This window comes from Eleutherodactylus coqui, chromosome 8, assembly GCF_035609145.1.
Source record: "Eleutherodactylus coqui strain aEleCoq1 chromosome 8, aEleCoq1.hap1, whole genome shotgun sequence".
In the NCBI taxonomy this organism is placed as follows: domain Eukaryota; kingdom Metazoa; phylum Chordata; class Amphibia; order Anura; family Eleutherodactylidae; genus Eleutherodactylus; species Eleutherodactylus coqui.
The window spans coordinates 156,765,628-156,785,112 of record NC_089844.1 but is presented as its reverse complement, the minus strand read 5'-3'; the positions used below and the strand labels follow the sequence as shown (position 1 = coordinate 156,785,112).

Below are 19,485 nucleotides of genomic sequence, written 5' to 3'. Positions count from 1 at the left end.
ACAATTATTTTGGGAAGTTTGCTGGATCAATAATTAGCACACGACAAAGATCAACGAGTCCATGTTATTGAATTAGAAACGGTCAGAAGGTTTTATCATGACCCCTCAAAAGACTTCTCTGATCAAATCTAAGCATATCACCCTAAAGATTGACGCTGATCTTCTCTGGCTTTGCACCCCAACATTTTCAGAAGGGCCCTTTTTACATCTTTATTCCGTACACTGTAAATCAGAGGGTTTAACATGGGAGTAACAATTAAGTACAATATAGCAAACGTCATTTCGAAGACCCGGGGATCTTTTAATCGTGGTATTAGATATGCAGATGTCCAAGTGCCATAAAACATGGTGAGGACTATGAGGTGGGATGAGCAGGTAGAGAAAGCCTTCCTTCTCCCATCACTAGATTTAATATGTAAAATAACGATGATGACCTTAATATAAGATATTATACTGCACAGAAAAGGACAGAGCCCGAATAGCACAGCTTCCATGTTGGCAAATACTAGTAAACCTGCATTGGGGCAGGAAATTTTGACAAAAGCTTTGAATTCACAGTAGAACTGCGAGATTGTATTAGAATAACACAATGGTACATTTGATGTAGTCAGTGTCACAACAATAGAATTTAAGCATCCAATTACCCAAATGACAAACAAGAACAGTATACAGTTTTTATTACTCAACATCCGATGATAGTGTAGAGGTTTACAAATAGCAACATATCGATCATAAGCCATAATGAAGAGCAGTAGATCCTCCGTTGCAGCCACTTGGAGGAAGAAGAACATCTGGATGAAACATTGAGTGAAAGACAATGAATAGTTACCACTCAATAACATGTGAACCAATTTCGGGACTGTAAGAGTTGTGTAGCAAATGTCAACAATGGATAAATTGCACAGGAATAGATACATGGGGGTGTGTAAGTGCTGATGATTATATATTACCATAATGGTAGTGGAATTAGCAAGTAGTCCAGTCACATATAGCAGGATAAATAAAAAGGATAAAAATGGCTTATTTGCCTCATGTGCAGTAAAAGTCAAAATAAAGAACTTATATGTGTAATTTTCCATGTGCTCTGCCTGTAAAAAAAAGGCATGTACAGTGTTGTGAAAAAGTATTTCCACAACATTTTTTTTTATTTTTGCTAATTTTGTCACATTTAATATAAGATGAAGACAGCACAAGTGCACACAAAATGTGGCTTCCATAAAATCATTACTGAATATAAAGATTTATTCAAAACCAAATCACTAATATTATGACATGTTGTCCAGATACTGCAGAAGCAAACCACCCCATGACCATCAGACCCCCATCACTATATTTGGCTTTTGGTATGATGTTGTTATTGTGGAATACAGTGTTAGCTTTATGGCAGATGTAAGGGACCCATGTCTTCCAAAAAGTACCATCTTTGTCTCATTATGTCCCCAGAATTTTATCCCAAAAGTCTTATGGATGATTTACGTGTTTTTTGACAAAGGCGAGATAAGCCTTTGTGTCATTTTTGGTCAGCAATGGTTTGCACCTTGCAACATTTCTATGGAAGCCATTTTTCCCCAGCGTCTTTCTTGTTGTGGAATTGTGTACATTGACCTTACCTGAGACAATTAAGTCCTGCAGTTCTTTAGATGTTTGGGTTCTTTGTGACTTCCCGGATGACTTATCAATCCAACTTCTGGGAAGGTTCACCACTATTCCAAGTTTACTCTTTTTAAGGATAATGTCTTTCGCTGTTGTTTACTGGAATCCTAGAGTCTTAGCAATGGCTTTTTAAAGCTTTTCAGACGGGTAGATTTCGATGACTTTGTTTTGCAGCTGTATTTGAATCTCACGTTTCAGGCTCTGTCCATGAAGAAACACCCATCAGTAAGTCTAACTTTGAAAAGAAAATTTCTGAAAACTATAAAAAGAACAAACCTGATTTTGCTAAACTTCACTCTAAGCATGCAATGAAAAATCTGGTCATACAATATTAGGTAGAGAAAATTCATTATATAGGAAAAAAGCAATTAAAACTGATGATTGTTACTATTGTTTAAACTTCAAAAAGTAAAATACAAAAATATAATAGTAAAAATCTGCAATAGCCCATTCATGCAATCTTTACAGCAGGACCTTTTCACGCTTCGTTAATGCTCGTAAAACACGCTTGTGTGAAAGAGACCTTAATTACATTACTTAAAGCCAATATTTCTAAGCTTTTAAAACCTTTTCACATTTATTATTAAGAAAAAACACAATGTTTTCATATTATATGTTTTAATTAATTTACCCTAACAGTAAAGGATTCAAGCAATCAAATTCCAAAAATAATTAAATAAACTAGAAATAAAGATTTTAAGATAAAGCATACATTTAAAAAAATATGCATTTAAGTAAAAAAAAAAAGGTTTTACAAAGGTGTTTATCGGCCGTAAGGTTGGCTCTAGGCATTTTTTGAAGATTTAAACATCTTTTAAACAGAATCTTTCTTCTGAATGGTATACAGCCTACAATGCACACATATTTATGGTGGCACTTTAATCACTTACTCAGGTTATCTGCACTCTTTAGGATTATCTTACCTCTGAATGTATTTTGATGTGGTTCATTTTGGCAGTTCCCATGATATGAATGAGGTGCTGTATATATACTGTGTAGTGAGCGTACAACGGTGCTATGGGATTTTTTGCAGGTAGGACCGACAGTTTGGTAATTAAAATGTTGTTTTTGTTTCTTCTCCCTTTGCTGCAATTCAGACAAATATAAATATAAAATAAAATGGATTATAAGCATCTGGAGATCTTATTATACTGCCTTTTATAAATTGTGGGCTACAGATGGTTTTTAAATTATCCATCATCTATTAAGTTTATTAACATCCAAATTAATTAAATTAATGTCATATCATAGACCAAATCCCTTTTATCAATTATTCATGCTGGAATGATTACGGTAATTAATTACCACAACATTTTGTATTCCTTGACTTTATTAGCATGATTGATACAGTATTAGGGCTTAGTCACATGGGCGCATCGGCGCCTGTGTTCCTGCACTAAAAGACGGCCGCACTGCAGATGCAGACGAATCTCTGCAGCGCCGGAAGAAGGAACATGTGACCGGCTCCATTGCCGGTCATGTGTTCTTTTTTCCGGCGCTGCAGAAGACGTTCGTGCTGAAGTGCGGCCGTCCTTTTCGTGCAGGAACACGGGCGCTGATGCACCCATGTAACTAAGCCCTTAAGCTAATAAAAACTATCCTTCTTAATTCTTTTCATTTTTACCATATTGTTTAATTGTTACATTTTAATGCCATTATTATTCATATTTTTTATTCTTTACATTTTTAGTTTTACTATTTTTCTTGTTACATTTATGTTTGTGATGTTTTTATTGTTACAACTTGAAATCTGATTTTCTATTGGATAAATCTAGAATAAAATAAAATAAAAAACGACATATTTTGTAAAATTAAGTTATATTTCCTAAGATATGAGTATTTATTTAAAGAGTAACTCCACAGAAAATATATTTTTCCTTTCTTTCATAGTCCATAAGGTATGGATATGGCCAGGAATCTATAGAAGAAGCATCTCATCAGGGTAGAACTTTGCTGATCCAAGAGGATGAAATGGATTTGCTTTCATGACTACTATCAATATTACTTCCTTCTTGATGCTCCTATACTGTATTTATATAAGGCTGGTCATTGAATAAATGGGGAGGGGAGAGTGAGAAAGTTCTCTCTCTCTACCCCTCACAAACACCCGCCGCCCTGCTCACCCAGGCCGCCCCCCCGAACCAGTAAGCAGTTACTCGAGAAGAGCGATGCTCGCTCGAGTAACTGCTTTATCCAAGCATGCTCGCTCATCTCTATTTAAATCCCAAGTAGTATAACATCTGCATGGACTTTGAAAAATTCCATCCAGATGTTGTCCATGGTCAAGTTTGAACCTAAAACTTCAGCACTGCAAAGAAGCAGTGCTAACAACGGAAAATGAGGATGAAGATGAAGAGGATGAAGAGGATGAAGAGGATGAAGAGGATGAAGAGGATGAAGAGGATGAAGACGATGAAGACGATGAAGAGGAAGAAGATGAAGACGAAGAGGATGAAGATGAAGACGAAGGGGATGAAGATGAAGACGAAGGGGATGAAGATGAAGACGAAGGGGATGAAGATGAAGACGAAGATGTGGAAAATGAAGATGAAGAGGATGAAGAGGACGAAGATGAAGAGGACGAAGATGAAGAGGAAGATGAAGATGAAGAGGACGGAGATGAAGAGGATGGAGATGAAGAGGATGAAGACGATGAAGAGGAAGAAGAGGAAGAAGACGATGAAGAGGAAGAAGACGATGAAGAGGAAGAAGAGGAAGAAGATGAAGATGAAGAGGATGAAGATGAAGACGAAGGGGATGAAGATGAAGATGTGGAAAATGAAGATGAAAAAGATGAAGAGGACGAAGATGAAGAGGACGAAGATGAAGAGGACGGAGATGAAGAGGACGGAGATGAAGAGGACGGAGATGAAGAGGACGGAGATGAAGAGGACGGAGATGAAGAGGACGGAGATGAAGAGGACGGAGATGAAGAGGACGGAGATGAAGAGGACGGAGATGAAGAGGACGGAGATGAAGAGGACGGAGATGAAGAGGACGAAGATGAAGAGGACGAAGATGAAGAGGACGAAGATGAAGAGGACGAAGATGAAGAGGACGAAGATGAAGAGGACGAAGATGAAGAGGATGAAGATGATGAAAATGAAGAGGATGAAAATGATGAAAATGAAGAGGATGAAAATGAAGAAGATGAAGAGGCTGAAGATGAAGAGGCTGAAGATGAAGAGGCTGAAGATGAAGAGGATGAAGATGAAGAGGATGAAGATGAAGAAGATGAAGAGGACGAAGATGAAGAGGACGAAGATGACGAAGATGAAGATGAAGAGGATGAAGAGGATGAAGATGAAGATGAAGAGGATGAAGATGAAGAGGATGAAGATGAAGAGGATGAAGAGGATGAAGATGAAGAGGATGAGGATGAAGAGGATGAAGATGAAGATGAAGAGGATGAAGATGAAGAGGATGAAGATGAAGAGGATGAAGATGAAGAGGATGAGGATGAAGATGAAGATGAAGAGGATGAAGATGAAGAGGATGAGGATGAAGAGGATGAAGATGAAGAGGATGAGGATGAAGAGGATGAAGATGAAGAGGATGAGGATGAAGAGGATGAAGATGAAGAGGATGAAGATGAAGAGGATGAAGATGAAGAGGATGAGGATGAAGAGGATGAGGATGAAGAGGATGAGGATGAAGAGGATGAGGATGAAGAGGATGAAGACGAAGAAGATGAAGATGAAGAGGATGATGAAGATGAAGATGAAGAGGATGAAGATGAAGAGGATGAAGATGAAGAGGATGACGAAGGGGATGAAGATGAAGAGGATGAAGATGATGAAGATGAAGAAGATGAGGATGAAAATAAAGATGAAGAGGATGAAGATGAAGATAAAGATGAAGAGGATGAAGATGAAGATAAAGATGAAGAGGATGAAGATGAAGATGAGGATGAAGAGGATGAAGATGAAGATGAGGATGAAGAGGATGATGAAGATGAAGAGGATGAAGATGAAGAGGATGAAGATGAAGAGGATGACGAAGGGGATGAAGATGAAGAGGATGAAGATGATGAAGATGAAGAAGATGAGGATGAAAATAAAGATGAAGAGGATGAAGATGAAGATAAAGATGAAGAGGATGAAGATGAAGATAAAGATGAAGAGGATGAAGATGAAGATGAGGATGAAGAGGATGAAGATGAAGATGAGGATGAAGAGGATGAAGAGGATGAAGAGGATGAAGAGGATGAAGAGGATGAAGATGAAGAGGATGAAGAGGATGAAGATGAAGAAGAAGATGAAGATGAAGAGGATGAAGAGGAAGAAGAAGAAGAAGACGAAGAAGAAGAAGAAGACGAAGAAGAAGAAGACGAAGAAGATGAAGACGAAGACGAAGAAGATGAAGACGAAGAAGATGAAGAAGAAGATGAAGAAGAAGATGAAGAAGAAGATGAAGAAGAAGACGAAGAAGAAGAAGATGAAGAAGAAGATGAAGAAGAAGACGAAGAAGATGAAGATGAAGAGGCTGAAGATGAAGATGTAGAGGATGAAGATGAAGAGGATGAAGATGAAGAAGATGATAAAAGATGAAGAGGATGAAGATGAAGAAGATGATAAAAGATGAAGATGATGAAGAAGAAGAGGAAGAGGAGGAGGAAATCTTATTCACTTTCATTTTTCTTCTCCTTTTATGCTTCTTCTGCTACTACTTTATCACCTTATTCTTCTTCTCCTTTACATTTTTATTCCGTATGCTGTTTATTAGAGGGTTTAGCATAATATAGCATAGGGTTTAGCATAGCAGTAATAGTTGTATATAGGACAGAATTGGTCAGTTTAATTGATGATATTAGGTAGGCAGACATCCATGTGCCATACATAGTACATGGTGAGGACTATAGGATGAGATGAGCAGATGTAGAAAGCCCTTCTTTTCCCATCACTAGATTTAATATGTAAGTTAACAATGATCATCTTGGTATAAGACACTATACTACTAGAAAAAGACAGAGACCAAACATTAGAGCTTCCGTTATGCAAGTAATTAGAAAGCAATATTGTGACAGAAAATTGTGGCAAAAGCTTTATATTCACAGAAGAACTGTGGACCATGTTAGAATAAAACAGTGGAATATTAGAAGTTGTTATTGGTGCAAGAACTGAATTGACAGCCCGTTACCCAGATTGAGACCATGAAGTGGAAACAGTTCTTCTTACTCAACATACAAAGTGCTGTTGAATACGTTGGCGCTATTCAAATAAAGTTTATTATTGTTATTACAGTGATAATGTAGTAGGTTTACAAATGCCAACAAATTGATCATAAATAGAGATGAGCGAGCACCAAAATGCTCAGGTGCTCGTTGCTCGAGTCGAACTTTTCGCAATGCTCGAGAGCTTGTTTCGAGTAACGAACCCTATTGAAGTCAATGGGCGACTCGAGCATTTTTGTATGGGACCGATGCTCCGCATAGGTCATGACTTGTGAAACACTGGAAAACATCAAAAAGTCATGGAAACACCACAGAAACGGATAGGGAAGGGCAGGGGCAGCATGCATGGCTGCATCTGAGGCTCCCAAATCGACTATTTCACTGTGAAAGTGCCCCAGAAATATTAGATTAGATAATCTGTTCTATTATTAAAATATAACTTTTATTATAGGACTTTAATTAAAATAAGCTATATCACACCACCAAATGGCCCAGCACACATCAAGAAACTAGAAGAACATAAACATACAAACACCCAAAGAACATGCAGGACAGGGGGTAGGTATATCACCTTATCGTGGTGATCCGCTATACCGATGTTAATTACCGTTCCCTTAATAGATTTACAGATACGGTTATATTACTATTTATACAGTGGTAATAACAGTATAAATTTTATTTCAGAAGGCTAAGGATGATGGACAAATAATATTTAATCGACGCGTTTCTACGGCCCTGATGTAATAAGTGAGCCGATTCATCAGGATCAAGACAAATAGCCTCTGTCTTTTGTACTCAAATGCCCCAAATGAAAAATGGTTTGTAGGGCTTATAACACTCATATTTAGTTAGTTTGTGATTATTTATATTGTCCTTCTAGAGGTACAAGTGGTCGGAGCCTGCGACCGATAATACCACTAATTTATACTGTATTTAACATGGTGGTATATTTGCCTGGGCACAGAATTGCCTGAAGTGTTTCTAGTACTTGTGATGGAGTAGTTTAGAGGGTAAGGAGTGTAACTCAATTATGCAAGGATATCCCCTCTTTTTGCGATCAGAGCCGATGTTAGCACTTGCACCAAATATGTGGGTGATGTGGTATTTGATGCTTATACACACATCTCCAAAGTGTTTATGCCCAATGGCTAAAGATCGTACTGTTTAATACAGCAGTATTAGAGTGCTCCGTTTTTAGGCTAGGAGGACTGATAGTCGTCAGAGCATACACTTAAGATAGTACAGATAAAGCCCTGAGAAATTCAGGTAACATATCTCTCAGTTTTGGGCAATCTGTGCTTATCTAGTTGGAAGTCTGGAAGTGCATTCACGCCTTAGAGTTGGTAGAGACTATGCTTAATTGTAGCCTCTAGCAAGAGCCTTGCACTCCTCAAACACCTCTATGTCTGCACTTCACGGCGTCCTAGCCCCTACTGACATCCCCCTGTCCCAGTGACGACTTTATAAATCCGACTATTAAGCCAAAATGGGGGCAAGAATCTGCTGTCACCCCCTAACAATTTACTTGGGACAAACCCTCATTAGCAAGGCACAACGTAGGGTCGCTGCCTGGCCCTGTCCAACCCCCCGCACGACCCTACGTCCACAGCGCACACAAAAGCTTCCCTGCGCAGTGTTCAGCTGCCCTCATGCCACATGCTCGCTTCATAACTACACCACCCACATGTCTATTTCTAAGTGCGTCTGCGATGAGGAGGAACCGGAGGCATACACTGCAGAGGGTTGGCAGGGCCAGGCAGCGACCCTCTTCGAAAGTGTGGGCGATAGTGCAGTTGCATTTCACCCAGGACTTCGTCCTCTGCCCACACCCTCAGTAATCGTGGGCATAAAGCGGACTCCAATGCTAATATAGCTGTGAATGTCTCATTAAATCAGTTATGGTTGCTTTCATCGCTCCAAAGACTGGATGAACCAGGAAAAAGTTCCACAGGTAAAAGCCAGCGCAGTTGCATTTCCCCCGGGACTTCGTCCTCTGCCCACACCCTCAGCAATCATGGGCATAAACCGGACTCTGATGCTAGTACACCTGTGAACATCTCATTAAATCAGTTACAGTTGCTTTCATCGTTCCAAAGACTGAATGAACCAGGAAGAAGTTCTACAGGCCAAACCCGGTGCAGTTGCATTTCCCCCAGGACTTCGTCCTCTGCCCACACCCTCAGCGATCGTGGGCATAAAGCAGACTCCAATGCTAGTATACCTGTAAACGTCTCATTAAATCAGTTACAGTTGCTTTCATTGCTCCAAAGACTCGATGAACCAGGAAGAAGTTCCAACGGGCCAAACCTGGCGCAGTTGCATTTCCCCCAGGACTTCGTCCTCTGCCCACACCCTCAGCAACCGTGGGCATAAAGCGGACTCTGTTGCTAGTACACCTGTGAACATCTCATTAAATCAGTTACAGTTGCTTTCATCGTTCCAAAGACTGAATGAACCAGGAAGAAGTTCTACAGGCCAAACCCGGTGCAGTTGCATTTTCCCCAGGACTTCGTCCTTTGCCCACACCCTCAGCAATCGTTGGCATAAAGCGGACTCTAATGCTAGTATACCTGTGAACTCTCATTAAATCAGTTACACTTTTTTGTTTGGCCTGAACCAGTGTCTTAGATAACTGTGGTAACACAAGTGCAAATACATGTTGCCCAGTGCTGATCCCCTGACCCCAAGCAGGAGGAGGAGGTGGAATAACAAGGCCAAGAAATCATGACCGAGGTAGGACCCACAATATTCTGTGTGGGAAGTATGTGAGCGGGCACTGGGTCAGGCTCAGTCCCAGTCTCCACCTTGTGTGACCCAAGGTGTCGTAAGTTACATAGCAATGGGAAATCCATGTGTCCCCGCACAATTCATTCTGTGTAGGTGTCAGATAGCTGAACAATGCAATGGTAAAGCCATCTGCATTCTGCAACCTACCCAAGTCAGTCAGTGTATTTGTGCCAGACAGGTAAAACAACATAATGGGAAGACTTTGTGCACCTACAGCATAGGCGAGGCCAAGGAACTTAAAGATGGTATTACGCATACAGAAATCACAGCGTCCAAATTTGGCAGTTTCAACCCACCAAGGACCTCGGCCCACATTTCTACCCTAGTCAGTCAGTGTATTTGTGCCAGACCAGTAAAACATCGCTATGGGAAGTCTTTGTGCACTCATACCAGAGGCAAGCCAATGGAACGCAAGGAAAGTATTACACATAAAAAATTCACAGAGCCCAAACAAGGCAGTTTCACCGTGCCAAGGACCTCCACCTCGGCTCACACCCTTAGTAATCGTGGGCATAAAGCGGACTCCGATGCTAGTGCAGCTGTGATCAGGCGGAACCCAGTAACATTCCTGTAGCAGAAGTATAGGCAGACCGCAGTAACATTTCTGTAGCAAGAGTATCGGGGAACCCTTAAACATCGGTGTTCCATTAGTGTAAGCGAAGCCTGGAAAAATTAGTTAGATAACAGTACAGGCGAGGGCCAGAAAAATTGGTGTACCAAGAGTACAAGTGCACCCCTGAAAAATTGCTCAACCACGAGGGCAGGTGAAACCCTTAAACATTTTTTAAAGATACAGCTCGCTGTTGCTTAATTTGTAACAGATCCTGGTGGCATCCCTGTGAAAAAATTTGTTTTTTGGTAAAGTATCAATACTTTTGAAACTTTGAAAAATTGTAAAAAATTATAAACAGAGCCTTTTGGGCCTCAGAAAAATTGGCAGTTCAGCGTGATGACATGCTGTTTTAGGAGGAGGAGTAGGAGGAAGAGGAGTAATAATATCCGAGAGTGATTGACAAAGCTAATTCCCTCTTTTTTCTGGTGATAGAGAATGCTTTTTTCTCCAGTTGTGGTGAAAAGAATCATTAGGTTCCACTGCTCTCCGCCGGTGGAGAAGAGAAGTCTGGGGAAATCCAGGCTTTGTTCATCTTTATGAGTGTAAGCCTGTCAGCACTGGCAGTTGACAGGCGGGTACGCTTATCCGTGATGATTCACCCAGCTGCACTAAACACCCTCTCTGACAAGACGGTAGCGGCAGGGTAGGCCAGAACTTCCAGGGAGTACAGCGCTAGTTCATGCCACGTGCCCAGCTTTGACACCCAGTAGTTGTACGGAGCAGAGGCATCCCAGAGGATGGTGGTACGATCGGCTACATACTCACTCACCATCTTTTTACAGTGCTCCCTCCGACTCAGCCTTGACTGGCGAGTGGTGACACAGTCTTGCTGGGGAGCCATAAAGCTGGCAAAGGCCTTGGAGAGTGTTCCCATGCCTGTGCTGGACATGCTGCCTGATCCCTGCGCCTCCCCTGCTACTTGGCCCTCGGAACTGCGTCTTCTGCCACTAGCGCTGTCAGATAGGAACTTTAGCATCACTTTTTTCACCAGGGCCCAGTGGTATTGCATCCCTCTCGTACCCCTTTCCTCTTCGGGAATGAGAGTGGAAAGGTTCTCCGAAATGTTGTGCATGCACACAGCTTTGGGCGTTTACTACTTGCGTATCGCATGAACCATGACATGGTTGCTGCACTTTTGTGGAGCCATGGAAGGGTTCTGCTGTGTCTTTCGGAGGAGCATCTTCCACCTTTGGATATTAGAAGACATTTTGGACCTTCCATCAAGCTTGAGTACAATAGCAAGCTACTTGAAGAACATTTGAGGCCTGCATTCATCATTTGTGAACACTAAGCCAAAGTAAGTATACAATGTATCTATATTAAATACTTTGATTTCAATAGATTCCTATAATGCCCTTATCTTCCTATGTCTTTACTGACATGATCTTATGTTTTTCTCTTGCAGGCCAAAAAAACTCGCATTTTGACTCTTGGAAGCGATGGACGATACGCTTGAAAGAATTCCAAAATCCTGTTGGATGGTGAGTATGTTTCAAATTTCCACATTCTGTCATTTTTCCAAAACCTTTAAAAGAGACTCTATGCAATCATCATGTATCAGAAAGCTGGAAGGCTTGAATCTGAGATTGCATTTTTTTTACTACTTTATGCAAAGTTGCTTTTTCACTAGTGCAAGGAAAGGTCAGCGGAGGAAGACAATCTGCTTGCGTATCGCATGAACCATGACATGGTTGCTGCACTTTTTTGGCACATGACTGGTGGAGGCTCAGGGGCTTTAAATTATGCCTCTAACTACAACTACCATCCAAAGATTACAAACCGTGTCCACGCCAGCTTGCAGCATCTCTGGCAGAGCCCCATACACCTCTTTTACATTCATATTTCCATTAGTGAGCAGATATGTGAGATAAGCTTCTCCCAAGTCCTCACCGCGCTGCAAGCGTCCTTCAATGTCCTTTATTTTCTTATTAATTAGATTTGTCCCTGAAATTCCAAGTGATAATATAGATATACTAGTAGAAATTAAAGCTAGTTCACAATTAGATTTTTGCGGACATTTATCCAAAAAAATCTACATTTTTAAAAATTTAGATGATAATTAATGGTTCATTAGTACTAATACAACAAGTTTAGACATTTTTTTTTCCTAACTTTTTCATTAGTTGTCTAAATATCCAGCTGACCTGATCACTTTATTTGGGGCAAGAAGCCACAGAGAGGGACCTTTCACACGGGACGTAATTACTCTGCAGGACGCAGCCAAATCCACAGCTGCGGAATTCCACATCAAAATCTGCAGGTGGCTGGTAGATTTTGGTGTGAAGTTTACTTTGGCTTGCGTTGTGCGGCCTATTCCGTTTTGTGTGAAAGGACCCCGAGAACTGCATATGGTGGTATGGAGAAGAACAAGACGAGGTTGCATTCTATCATCACCAATCGTCAACCTGTACACAAAAGCAGCCATAAAAAAAATAAATTCCAGAAGACATCAAAATTGGCCTTAAAGGAGTTATCCAGGCAGTGCCTGCCTGGATACGCTGCGGTCGGAGTAGAGGCATAAGCTCTGACCCCTGTGTAGTGGTCAACGCTTCTAATTGCAAGCACAGCCCTCATTGACATCAATGGGAGTTGCTCTTGTAATTGCAGCTCCCATTGACTATGAGCGCTGACCACTACAGAGGGGTCAAAGCAGCACTTCCGCTCCAACCCCTGTGCATCCCGGCAGGTGCTGCCTGGGTAGCCCCTTTAAGATTGGTGGTACAAACAACAATCTGAGATATGGCAATGACACTACCCTACTGGCTGAAAGTAGAAAAGGTCTGGAACGACTTATCCTTTAAAGGGGTTGTCTCGCGGCAAACCTCAAAATTTTACCTTACCCCGTTCCCCCTGTCACCCCCTTGGCATAAAATAGCAAATTAAAGCAGTTTTTAAACCGCTTGCTACTTACCGATCCAACGAAATAAGGACTTTAAAAAATCTTTTCCCTAAGATGGCCGCCGGCCCTTTCCCAGGGATGCACTGCGGTTTTCTCCCATGGTGCACCGCGGGTCTTCTCCCATGGTGCACCATGGGCTCTGTGCGTTCCATTGCCGATTCCAGCCTCCTGATTGGCTGGAATCGGCACACATGACGGGGCGGAGCTACGCGATGATGCGTAGAAGTGGGCGGAGCCAGAACGCCGCTCATGCCTGGACCAAGCAGAAGGGGAGAAGACCGCACAGCGCAAGCGCGTCTAAAAAAGCAAGAAGACATCAGAATTGGACGGATCCATGGAGACGGGGACGCCAGCAACGGAGCAGGTAAGTGAATAACTTCTGTATGGCTCATATTTAATGCGCGATGTATATTACAAAGTGCATTAATATGGCCATACAGAAGTGTATAACCCCACTTGCTTTCTCGGGACAACCCCTTTAAGTTCAAGAAGAAAGTGAAAAGATTGGATTGCGATTGAACATCAAGAACACAAAGGTTATGAGACTTCCAAAAATGGAACATGCAGCATAAAGTTCTACAATGAAGAAATCGACAACAGAGTAGGGCTTTATTTTCCATGATTTCAAGATTGACAGAAATGGGGACACAATATCTGAAACCAAGAGAGGATTTGTCCCTGAAAGGAAGCAATGGGTGAGCATGACTGCCACCTAGAAAAGTAGGGACATCAGCAATCCAACTAAAGCAGGCTAGTCAATGCGGTTGTCCTCCCCATAGATACCTATGGGTTTGAGACTTAGATGATGATGGAGATAGAAGAGAGAGCAACACATTTGAATTGTGGTGTTGTAGGAGACCGTTGGGCATTTAATGGACAGTAAAAATGACCTGGTCCTGGATTGCATCAAGCGAAATACCTCCCTAAAAGCCAAGATCATCAAGCAGGAATTATCCTACTTGGGCTACGTTATCCTACTGGGGCCATGGCATGCACTGCTATTCACTTGAGAAGGCTGGAAATAATCGATGGAAGAACAAGACTGCCCAAGAACTCCTTGGCCTGATATTGCAAAATCTGACACTACCATGAGCCTGAGTGAACTAAAGGCAACACTAATCAGTAGATCTGTATGGAGGAGAACGATCCATAAAATGACCAACAATTCATTTCGATTCCATAGACAATTGAATTATCTACATTTATAGTTACTACTTTTATGGTCACATGATGCAGTTTTACTTACCATAATTGAATATTATATCGCAGGACTCCAGAAATCTTCTCCAGTAAGGCAGCCTATATGTGAGCCAGCTTGGAAGTCGTTCTAATACATTCTGACTTTCTAGCATAATGCCGATAGAATTTATGAATTTTTGGGTTTCCTCTGGAATCTCTTTTTTCAAACACCCAATACGAGTCTCAAATATGACAGTACCTATACCTATCCAAATCAGACGCCTGCAGCACAAACCGAATACCCTTGCACAAGGGGAGGTTTTTGCTGCACAGACACTTCCGGAAGATGGATTCCAATCCTCCACTTGTCACAAATCTCGAAATCCTATACGAATGGCAGCAGACACACTTAGGTGCAATAAAACAGGTTCTTTCCCTGTATTCCATCCTCAGTAAAATACACGCAATGTTTCGGCCATTGCAAACGGCCTTTGTCAAGCAGAATGGGAACTGATGAACTAGGGTCACCAGACCACCATTCTCAAAGTAGGTTGGGGTCCCAGAGTTAGGACACATACCTGTGAGCCATTTATGGCTTAATATATGCTTAACATAAGAATACCCCTTTAATGAATAAGCAATCTCTGTACTTACTTTCAAAGGCAAATTTATACATCAATCCGGCAACGTTTTCAACTGTGCGCCCCGATGGACTTTCTGCTTTCAGTTCCTGGATCTTGTTGAAGAGATCAGGGATAATCTCGTTCAGAGATTCCGCATAGTGCGCTGCCTCTGTAGGTTTCAGCATCTTCTGGTTGAGTACTGAGCGCAATGTGTGCCACCGATGCCCCTCTCTGCAGAATTAATGGGACACTGCAGCAAAAGGGCTTCAGAAATTCAAATTTCCTGTGGGAATGGTGGAATGGGTTGAGTTTTCTTTTTATATTAACAAATATGCAGCTGACAGGCTTTAAAGGCTACGGTCACATTTGAATAGAATTTTTTACTGTATTATAGTTATTTTTGTGTTAAAAAAAAATCTTCAATTGGTAGTTATAAAAAATATTAAAGCGTTTATCTTCAGAATTTGGGTGAGGAGCAGTATCATCACTCCTTAAGGAGAGCACCTAGAAGGGGAGTGAGAAGACTTATAAGGTCATGCATGCTCCTCTGGGAAATATATGCAAATAAGGAAGATGAACAATAGCTCTGCAGCGCCACCTATTGGATGGCAGCATTCCTGCAAATCAAGCTTGGGTGTATTCTCATGCATTGCAGGTTACTCCCATTCTGTATGCTATTCGACAGTGGAGCTCCCTGACAGCTCAGTGTGCAATCACTCTAGGCGTCTCCTGAATACTCATTTAAAGGGGTTGTCCCGCGCCGAAACGTTTTTTTTTTTTTTTCAACCCTCCCCCCTGTTCGGCGCGAGACAACCCCAATGCAGGGACTTAAAAAAAAAACAGCACAGCGCTTACCTGAATCCCCGCGCTCCGGTGACTTCTTACTTACCGGTTGAAGATGGCCGCCGGGATCTTCTCCCTCCGTGGACCGCAGCTCTTCTGTGCGGTCCATTGCCGATTCCAGCCTCCTGATTGGCTGGAATCGGCACGTGACGGGGCGGAGCTACACGGAGCCCCATTGAGAAGACAAGAAGACCCGGACTGCGCAAGCGCGTCTAATTTGGCCATTAGACGGCGAAAATTAGACGGCAACCATGGAGACGAGGACGCCAGCAACGGAACAGGTAAGTGAAAAACTTTTTATAACTTCTGTATGGCTCATAATTAATGCACAATGTACATTACAAAGTGCATTATTATGGCCATACAGAAGTGTATAGACCCACTTGCTGCCGCGGGACAACCCCTTTAAGTAATATTCTGAAGTCTAAGGCCAGCTTCACACATGAGTAAGTGTATTTGAGCGCACTTTAAAGTAACGTTTTTGTTGAATGAACTATGCTTTTTTTGCATGTGTATCGGCGTATTTTACTATACTCTGCACCTGCAAAGCATGTTCATTTGCACACAGCAAACAAAGATGTTAGTCTTAAGCATGGGCATAACAATGGGCTCAGGGGCCTGGGTGCAAAAGTTCAGCTCGCCCCCCCCCCCCCCTCCCCTATAGCTGCAGCCATACGTAAACCGTGTTGCCCATAGGCATACTGGCAGGGGGTGCCAGGGCCCCCCTCCAGCATATACTGCTTTACTTTCACTTTGCGCTGTCAGCCACCGCTTGCTAAGTTAGTGCGGTCCGGCCGGCCGACAGCACTAGCCAGAGAGTAGAGTAGGAGAAGGGAAGGGGAGGACTTGAAGAGAAGACAGGGGAAGAGGAGGGGGTGGGGGAAAGAGCAGAGAGAACACAGAAGCAGACTCACCGCACACGGGCACAGCACAGCAAGCCATAGAGTGGAGAAGGGATGATGTCATCTCCCTGCTGCTTCAGTCCTGCCGACAATGTGTAGAGCTGCTCTCCTCAGCAGAGAGGTAGTCTGGGCACCAGGGTATGTATCTGCTTGTCTGCCTGTCTGTATGTCTTTCTATGTTTCTGTCTGTCTGTCTATCTATCTCATATCTATCTCCTATCTGTCTGTCTATCTATCTATCTCATATCTATCTATCTATCTCCTATCATGTATCTATCTCATATATCTATCTATCTCCTATCTATCTCCTATCATGTATCTATCTCATATATCTATCTATCTCCTATCTATCTCCTATCGATCATGTATCTATCCCATATATCTATCTCTTATCTATCTATCCCATATATCTATCTATCTGTCTATCTATCTCCTATCTATCTATCTCATATCTATCTCATATCTATCTCATAACTATCTATCTATCTCCTATTTATGTATCTCATATCTGTCTATCTATCTATCTCTCACTCCTAGGCCGCATGCCCACTTGCATGCACGGATTTCACTGCTGAATCCCGCAATGAAATCCGTACATGCCCGCGGACGTGGAGAGGGAAAATACATTATACTTACCTCTCTGGACACTGCGGGGCTTCCCTCTGTGCAGGCCTGATCTTCTTTCTTCCGGTCGATGGACATGCTCGGCACGCCGGCAGCGTGCCGCGTGCATGTGCACCAATATTTAAAAAAATCTCCTGTTCTCCTGCGTATCCGCGGCACAGCACAAAAACAGCTGCGGCTGTGCCGCGGATACGAACAGCTTCGATGGGCTTCAGTGGAAGCCGCGGGAGCCGTCTGTGTGGCAGATCCGCAGGAAAATAGAGCATGCTGCGATTTCTTCCTGTGCGTGTGACCCGCACTCTGGGAAGGAATCCCATCTGCATGCTTTTAGCTGCCCTAGCGATGCCAATGCATCCCTATGGGCAGCAAGATGCACGGATCTCCGGTGCGGGTCCACATGTGGATTTTATAAATAAAATCGGCGTGTGGACATTGGCCCTCAGCATAGCTACGGGGCGAGGGGGAAAAGGGCCTGGGGGGGGCCCGAGCTGAACTTTTGCACCTGGGCCCCTGAGCCTTTAGGTACGCCCCTGGTGTTGCCTACAGCTGCAAAATGAATGTACATACAGGATCTAGACCCTTAGCATAAGCTTTCCAAACATGACTCATTTCCTGGACTACATAAAACTTTGTTTGAAGCCCCTTAGGCTAATTTCACAGAGATTAGTTCAATATAGGGCCGTGAATCACAGCCCAATATTGCGCTCGCCAACCTGAGATTTTGCCACAGATGCAAGGCATTTTTTTTATCAAAAACGTCTCGCGTCACTCTGGGGAAGTAGCAATCCTTCGCGATGGCCGACAATGGGGAAACCGTGCATTGCATCACGTGCACCTAGCACATTGTACGATGCTGCCACCAGCCCCACTGAAAACAAAGGGAGATACGATGTGTGAGCACGCAGTAAGATAGGGTTGCAGAGAACTCATTTCTCTTGTATATAAATAGATATGTACAGCTGGTATAAGTTTTACGGTGTTTCCCTGAAAATAAGACACAGTCTTATATAAATTTTTGCCTTAACCCCTTGAGTGGCACGCCCGGAAATTTTCCGGGACGAGCTCCACTGCCCATAGCGATAAAGCCCGGAAGATTTCCGGGCTATGTATCACTATGGGAGCTGCAGAGCACAATGCCACAAGCTGTGACAGTGTGCTCTGCCTGCACAGACCCACACAGAGCAGTGCAAGGGCTTTGAAAAACCAGCAGAAGATATTGCCGATCTGCCGGAAATCTCCCTGCTTTGTTTACAGGTTGCCATAGAGACCATCGGCTTGTCAGAAGCAAGCCGATGGTCTCTGTGGCAGGGAGAGCTTGGTGCTTGGCTGTGAGAGGACACCTAGGTACCAGCTCTAACAGCAGAGATCAGAGAAAACCTCCGATCTCTGCTGTGTTAACCCTTTACATGCTGCAGTCTATGTGACTGCAGCATGTAAAGGGCTGTCACTGCAGCATGTAAAGGGCTGTCACCATCGGACCCCCGGAATGTGATCAGGGGTCCTGATGGGTTCCTGTGGAAGTCCCCTAAAGGGACAAAAAAAAAAAATTAAAAAAAAAAAAAAAAAAAAAGTTAAAAATTATAAAAACACTTGTCTCCCTTTACTTTGTAAAAAATCGAAATACAATCACACATGTGGTATCCATGCATCGTAATGACCCAGAGAAGGAAGTTAATACATTATTTAACCCCTTAATGACATGGCCCCTTTATTTCTTTTTTCTCCATTTCTTTTTTCCTCCCCCCTGTTTAAAAATCACAAGTTGTCCCGCAAAAAACAAGCCCTTATATGGCCATGTCAATGGAAAAATGAAAAAGTTATGGCTCTTGAGACGCAACTGCAAAATTAGTTGAAATGCAATGATTAGACCATTTTAAAAAACCCGCCCTGGTGGGCACGACAGGGTGGTAGGAAACCCGCCACTCAAGGGGTTAAAAGAGGCACAGTGTCTTATTTTTTTGGGGGGGGTCTTCTACTTACCTAGCTGACGGCGTCTCGGTGCCTCGGGCTGGTCTCCGCACTGACAGCATTCTCTTCCTGGTAACAGGGTTTTGAATAACCCATCTCCAGCAAGCGAGTGCCTTAATTGGATCACAAGCAGCACTGTGGCTGAGTCAATCAGAGCCGACACTCGATGTTCCAATCACAGCCATTCAGTGATGTCATTCACTGAATGATCGAACGCCAGC

General features: G+C 42.7%; 1 protein-coding gene across 1 annotated transcript in view; it reads left to right on the top strand.

Annotated features, from left to right (window-relative positions):
• LOC136577967 (otolith matrix protein OMM-64-like) overlaps positions 1–6,203 on the top strand; it is a 34,827-nt gene extending 28,624 nt beyond the window's left edge. The window contains exons 2-3 of the mRNA XM_066577880.1: positions 3,923–4,841; positions 5,358–6,203. Of these exons, the coding sequence (XP_066433977.1) occupies positions 3,923–4,841; positions 5,358–6,203 (1,765 nt within the window). The remainder of the gene's footprint in view (positions 1–3,922; positions 4,842–5,357) is intronic.
• The last annotated feature ends 13,282 nt before the right edge of the window (positions 6,204–19,485 follow it).